General features: G+C 39.5%; 1 protein-coding gene across 1 annotated transcript in view; it reads left to right on the top strand.

Moving 5' to 3' along the window:
* The window catches only part of CCDC168 (coiled-coil domain containing 168), a 29,597-nt gene continuing 22,108 nt past the window's right edge, over positions 1-7,489 (top strand). Inside the window, exons 1-3 of the mRNA XM_077973937.1 lie at positions 1-231; positions 355-388; positions 479-521. Coding sequence (XP_077830063.1) covers positions 1-231; positions 355-388; positions 479-521 — 308 coding nt within the window. The remainder of the gene's footprint in view (positions 232-354; positions 389-478; positions 522-7,489) is intronic.

The raw sequence follows: 7,489 nt of genomic DNA, 5'->3' as shown, positions 1-7,489 counted from the left end.
ATGTCAAAGCAATATTATTCCTTTAAAAAAGGGGTAGGGGGTGAACTGGAAGATAATACATTTGTGACATTATGGGAATTTCTAGAGTCCTGGATTATTCAAAATGATTGGATGGCAATTTTCTTTATAATTTTACTAGGAATTATTTTTGAAATAATACTCATGAAAGCTTGTGCATCCTTTTGGAAGAAGTCCGCACTTCCTAAAAAGGGTAGTTCAGATGTCCGGGAGGTAAGAACAAATGGTTGATTTCCCCTTTCCCTAGTTTTCAAAATCAGACATAAGAATAATTTGTAAAATTTTTGAACTTTGATACTCAGATTACTCCTCTAACAATTTTTTCCATTAAAATAGAGGGAAGACAGTTGCCCGAAAAGCAGGAAATTTGGTGAGTATTATACAATTTCACATTTTAATATAAAACTTGTTCATCCTGAGCTTTTCTCATTGATACTGTGACTTTTTTATTCCTACTCAGCTCCAGAGAATTGGTCAGTTATTAATCCATCTTCAGGAGAAAGGTATGTGACATATCACATATATATTTTGAAGCTAAATGAAATAGGTTGGTTGTGTTCTATTCAAAATGCCTTTACTTCTGAATTTCAAAGAAGGGTTTTCCTAGCTGTTCAACGTCACGATTCAATCTAACATTTACTTTAAGTGGTTGCTATGCTCCAAGCTATGTTAAGGACTTTTCGTATATTATTGAAATTATCCTTCAAGGTAGGTAGTATTATTATTGTTTTTACAGATGAGGAAAATAAAGCTTGAAGAGGATAAGTGACTTTCTTTCCTACTCTAACACTCTCTCCAATATACCAGTTCTTACAATATAACTGAAAAGATATTTATTTAGCACTTACTGTGGACCAAGCAAACACTGAGCTAGGTGCTGCATGAGTGACATGAAAGGAGTTTGTAAAATCAGAATTTATCAGAATTGTAAAGTTATCTCCGTACTAGGGATTAAATACTGACATAATGATGAATCTTGTTGCTCTCAATATTTTAATTGTTTTAATTGAAATCCGTTCAACTTATTAGATATCTACTATAAAGTGGACACAAACACTGGGATTCAAGCCATAAGATAGTCTTTGTTCTCAAGAAGCTTATATTCTTGTGGAGAAGATGTATACATACAGGAAAATTGCCTTGTGGTATGGTGACACAGTGACAGAAATATTAAAACATTTAGGAGATGCCTAAGCCAGCCTAGGGCGTTGGTAATGGCTTCACGAAGAATGTTATGCTGGAGCTGAATTTTAAAGGATTAATGAACATTAGCCCAAAAAGGACACAGGTTTAGGAGGGTAAGAAAGACATTCCAGGACATAAACAGAAACAGCAGCAACGTGCAAGAAATTACTATTATTTCAGAGTTGCTTGGAATGTTGAGGTTGAGTCAGGAAGTAGTGGAAGACGAATGTGAAGAGGTAGGTAGGAGTCAGGTCATAAAGGGCTTTCTATACCATGTTAAGAAGCCTGGATTCAATTCTGTAGATAATAACCACTAGTGGTGGTTACACATAAGAGTGGCACAGTTTTGTGTTTCAGCTAGATCACTAGTCACTGTGTGATTAGTTGCTGTGTGAATCAGAGGATTACTTGATGTTCGTCTAATTTCTTTTGTCAGGTATAAAAGGACTTTATTCTTTTAATCTGGTTGCTATATTGTCATATTGGGTACTAGCAACTCTAGTTCTCAGGTGAGTGTCTTGGGAAGCTGTAACAATATCTGGAGGTGTGAGTAGGTAGAACCCTTGTCAGGGCCGGTTGGGAACAAGAATGCCAGCACAAGCTACAGCATGTCAGTAGTGCAATCAGAATAAGTCCAAATGGACAGACCAAGAGTCAGCATTTGAGATATTACAGGGGTTAGGTGTGCTTGGTGGCCCAAGCTTCACATGTAATTCAAAATCAGAGGATTAACAGGCAAGAGGAATTCACAAGAAGACATGGAGAAGAAAAAGGATTTTCAGCTTCAGAATCAAGAACACTTTAAAGATTTTCCATCCCTGTATCCTATTATTCCCTTCCTGCCTGGACAGAAGTTAATCCTATCCTTGGGTGGCATCTTTCTAGGGAGAGTTAAGGGAAATTCATTGAGAAGAAGAGGTTGAGGGTGGTGTTGAAGGAAAAGGATTAGAGAAAAGATATGGCTCCTATGGCAGCAGCATATTATGGTGAAAAAACACAAATTTTGAATTTAAAAAAGGTCTAGCTTTATATCATAGTTCTGCCTCTTTGTTTTTTTGTTTTGTTTTGTTTTGTTTTGTTTTTTGGCAGGGTTTTGCTCTTGTTGCCCAGGCTGGAGAACAATGGCACGACCTCGGCTCACTGCAACCTCGGCCTCCTGGGTTCAAGTGATTCTCCTGCCTCAGCCACCATAGTAGCTGGGATTATAGGCACCCACCATCACACCTGGCTAATGTTTTGTAATTCTAGTAGAGATGGGGTTTCATCATGTTGGCCAGGCTGGTCTTGAACCCCTGACCTCAGGTGATCCACCCGCCTTGGCCTCTCAAAGCACTGGGATTACAGGCATGAGCCACCACACCCAGCCCTGTAGTTCTACCTCTTAATGATGGCATGGCCTTGGGCTAAGGACTTAAACTCACTATACCTCCATTTTTTATTTTTTTATTTTTTATTTTTTTTAATTTTCGAACTAAGGATTAGAAGAATTACCTCTTAGGAATATCATGAAGATTAGTTGAAATAACATGTGTAACACGGTGGCTCACACCTGTAATCCCAGCACCTTGGGAGGCGGAGGTGGGTGGATAACTTGAGGTCAGGAGTTTGAAACCAGCCTGGCCAGCATGGTGAAACCTCATCTCTACCAAAAATACAAAAATTAGCCGGGTGTGGCGGCATGCACCTGTAATCCCAATGACTCGGGAGGCTGAGAATGGCTTGAACCTGGGAGGCGGAGGTTGCAGTGAGACGAGATCATGCCACTGCACTCCAACCTGGGAGACAAAGCAAGATTCCAGCTAGAAAGGAAAAAAAAAAAAAAAAATATATATATATATATATATATGTGTGTGTGTGTATATATATATGTGTATATATATGTGTGTATATGTGTGTGTGTATATATATACACACACACATATATTTTATATATATGAATTCTTTTTTTGGAAAAGAACTATGTTTGGAACAGCATATTTTATTTTTAACCATTGACACCTTCAAATAATTTTATTTCATTTAATTTTTTAAAATTTCTTCAAAAAAAAAACAGGATACATGTGCAGAACGTGTAGGTTTGCTACATAGGGATACGTGTGCCATGGTGGTTTGCTGCACCTATTGACCTGTCCTGTAAGTTTCCTCCCCTCGTCCCCCATCCCTGAAAAGGCCCTGGTGTATGTTGTTCCCCTCCCTGTGTCCATGTGTTCTCATTGTTCAGCTCCCACTTAGGAGTGAGAACATGTGGTGTTTGGTTGACTGTTCCTGTGTTAGTTTGCTGAGAATGATGGCTTCTAGCTTCATCCATGTCCCTGCAAAGGCCATGATCTCATTCTTTTTATGGTTGCATAGTATTCCATGGTTTGTATGTACCACATTTTCTTTATCCAGTCTATCATTGATGAGCATTTGGGTTAGTTCCATGTGTTTGCTATTGGAAATAGTGGGACAGCATCTTAATAAATTATTTTGAAATAGAAAGGTATATTGGCCGAAACCTAAGCATCAGAATGGTTAAAATGTACTGCATTAGAGATGGAGTGGATTTTATCTTGCTTATGAAATAGGACAAAGGAGAAAGGGGTAGCGGGGGGGCATAGGGGAGCAGAATAGAGGGAGTTGCAAGTGTAGTGGTATGAGGCTTAGGACTGAGTGACATAAAGGATAAGACCACCACTCAGTATCTGAAATCTGGGGACTCGAGCTGACCAGGTATAGTCTCAGTAAGCAAAGCAAACGGCTGACCTTATATCAGATTTTGGGGAATGGTTTGTTTTAGGGTTGGCCTTATCCATAGATGCATACTTGAGTGAGAGTCTGCCACTAGTCACCTGACTCTCAAAGCTTAAACTTGTCACTGACTGGTTGGTTTCAGAAGTGCATTTCCTGAAGGGAGTTATTGTTGATAGATAAAACTGTTTAAAAGCAGACTTGGTGTTTATTTGTTACTATGACTATAGGGTTGCCATTGATTGATTGACAACTGATTCTGGTACTGGTTACCATGGCTCTAGAACTGTCACTCTTTTCCTAGGAGAATGAGGAGTTATTTTTAAAATCTCAAAGGCCAATTAAGATTCCTTGGTGGGGAGAGGCCAAAGGACATCTCACAAATGGGGAGACGTACCTAATGTTTAAATGGGAGCCCTTTGCATGACTGTAGTCAACTCTCTCCTGCTTCTGCCTCCAAGTCTTCACTAAAATCAGTCACATCTATGAGTGGTTTGTGTATGAGGGATATTTTTTCTCCTCACTGAAATTGAGGAAAGAGTTGGGTCAGTTTGTTGTTAGCAATCAGAAGCCTGGAGGTGGAGATGGTCATTCAGCAAATACTTACTGATTGCCTACTCTGTGTCAGGCATTGCTGTAGGCTCTTGAGACTCATCAGCAAACAAAACAGTGTGTGGGGGTGAGAAAAGGTCAGACAATAAACGACAGCATAATAAATAAATTATATGTCAGAAAGTGACATGAGAAATTAGAGAGAACTGTGCTGACCAGGCATAGTCTCAGTGAGCAAAGCGAACTGCTGATCTTACATTGGATTACTGAATTTTGGGAAATGGTTTGCTGCAAGGTTTTTTTGTTTTTGTTTTTGTTTTTATTTTTGGAGATGGAGTCTCATTCTGTTGCCCAGGCTGGAGTGCAATGGCACAATCTCGGCTCACTGCAACCTCCACCTACTGGGTTCAAGCAACTCTCCTGCCGCAGTCTCCCAAGTAGCTGGGTCTACAGGTCCATGCCACCACACCTGGCTACTTTTTGTATTTTTAGTAGAGTTGGGGTTTCACCATGTTGGCCAGGCTGGTTTCAAACTCTGATGTCAAGTGATCCACCTGCTTCGGCCTCCCAAAGACCTGGGATTGATTAGCAGGCGTGAGCCACCCTGCCCAGCTTGCGTCAGCATTTTCTCATGTTAGGATTAGATCATGCCCATTCCTAAACTAATCACTCAGAAATGGGATTACTATATTAGACTGAGCCTAATAATCTGAGGTAGAACAGGTGTTGGAGAGTAGACATCATGATCATCCAACCCAAAATTTTGTCTTAGTTGAAGAACGGACTTTACTACCAAATATTTCATACTAAAAGTAATGAGCAGATAACAAAGATGTATATACAGTCTGTATTAGATTGTTGGGGCTGCCATAACAACATATCACAAATTAGGTGGCATTAAAGAACAGAAATTTATTTTCTCAAGGTTCTGGAGGCTGAAAGGCTTGGTTTTTCCTGAGGTGTTTCTCCTTGACTTGCAGATGGGCAGTTTCTTGCTATGTCCTCACATGCTCTTTTCTTTTCTTTTCTTTTTCTTTTTTTTTTTTCTTTTACTTTAAGTTCTGGGGTACATGTGCAGCACGTGCAGGTTTGTTACGTAGGTAGACATGTGCCATGGTGGTTTGCTGCACCTATCAACCTGTCATCTAGGTTTTAAGCCCAGCATGCTTTAGATATTTGTCCTAATGCTTTCCCTCCCCTTGCCCCTCATCCCCTGACAAGCCCCTTTGCATGATGTTCCCCTCCTTGTGTCCATGTGTTCTTATTGTTGAACTCCCACTTAGGAGTGAGAACATGCAGTGTTTGGTTTTCTGTTCCTGTGTTAGTTTGCTGAGAATGATGGTTTCCAGCTTCATCTATGTCCCTGCAAAGGGCATGAACTCATTCTTTTTAATGGCTGCATAGTATTCCATGGTGTATATGTGCCACATTTTCTTTATCCAGTCTATCATTGATGGGCATTTGCGTTGCTTCCATGTCTTTGCTATTGTTAATAGTGCTGCAGTAAACACACATGTGCATCACATGCTCGTTTATCTGTATGTGCATGTCCATGGTATCTCTGTGTCCAAATTTCCTCTTCTTACAAGGGTACCAGTCATATTGGATTAGGGCCCCACTCTAAATAAAGACATCAGTTAACTTAATCACATTTTGATGGCCTTATCTCCAAATATGGATTAAGGCCCACACATATGACCTCATTTAACTTTAATAACCTATTTAAAGGCCACGTCTACAAATATGGTCACATTCTGAGATACTGGGGTTAGGACTTCAACATATGAATTTTAGAGAAACACAATTCAGCCCATAAAATAGCCTACATATTAGAGGTTAATAAGTGCTCTAAAAATTGAAAGAACTTGAAAACTAACATATTTTAAATTTTACCTAATATTTTTGTGTTATCTATGAAAAAACAAAATCATTAGTATAGCCTAAAATACCCCCAAATTCTAATTAACCAACTCCAGATTAATGAGATTTCATTGTGTCAACTGAAGAATGATGGTTTTGAAAAGAATGATGGTGTTCATAAAGGATTGCAGCCTGTAGGATAGCCGTTCTGACAGACTAGGAAGCATAGCCTCCTGTCAGAAGCCAGACACAGGCCATTGGAGGGCAGGAAGAATAAGACAGGAAATCATGCTGAATGAGGTGGGTAATACTTGTAGTCAGTAAGCTGTAGAAGGAATCATGAATATTTATGAAAGGAGAAATGTGTGCATGAGCAATTGAGCTTCATTCCTCTCCATGGAACTCATGTTCAAAAAATGGCAGCTTTAGCATGATATAAGCCTGGAGTTTTTGGCCCTCTGACATCAAAAGGTGAAGCCAGGGACATGAAAACCCCCACTGCACATCCTTCCTAGACTGGGCAGAACCACTCTGTGGTTGGTGGTCTCTTATCAGGAAGGAATGCTAGCTGGTTGTTTCACTGAAAGCAGAAGTGAGGGGCAGCATCAGGCCATTGGTTGATATCAAGGATGGTGCAAGCCTTTTTACCCTTAGGAAAGAAAGCCTAATGGTAGTGAGGGAGGGAGGTGGTATAATAAGGCCTGTCTGACCTCCCATCCCATCATGGTCAGGAATTCATTTTTCAAGATTTCTTTGGGGTCCCCTTGGCCAAGAGGAGCTCCATTCAGTCATTTGTGAGACTTAGCATTTCATTTTTAATTCTCAGTTCTATAAGTAATCAATTAGTACAAATAATTTTTTGTGGTTGAGTAGATCATGATGGATTTCATATACTGCCTTCACTACTTTGATTGAGGGTATTTAAAAGTAAAGTCACACTTACAGTAAAGTAAGAGGTAATCTGTGTTCCCCAAACAAATAGCTACTAGAATGATCTCACCTAGTTTATATGAATTTCAGTTTTTGATTTTAGGCTTGCTCATCCATCAAACAGTGACTATCAATATTTATCATGTATCAGAATCAGCTGGAGAGCTTATTAAAACTCAGATTTTTTGACCCTACCTTCAAAACTTCAGATACC

This window comes from Macaca mulatta, chromosome 17, assembly GCF_049350105.2.
Source record: "Macaca mulatta isolate MMU2019108-1 chromosome 17, T2T-MMU8v2.0, whole genome shotgun sequence".
Lineage (NCBI taxonomy): Eukaryota > Metazoa > Chordata > Mammalia > Primates > Cercopithecidae > Macaca > Macaca mulatta.
This window is presented reverse-complemented; position numbering and strand designations above follow the sequence as displayed.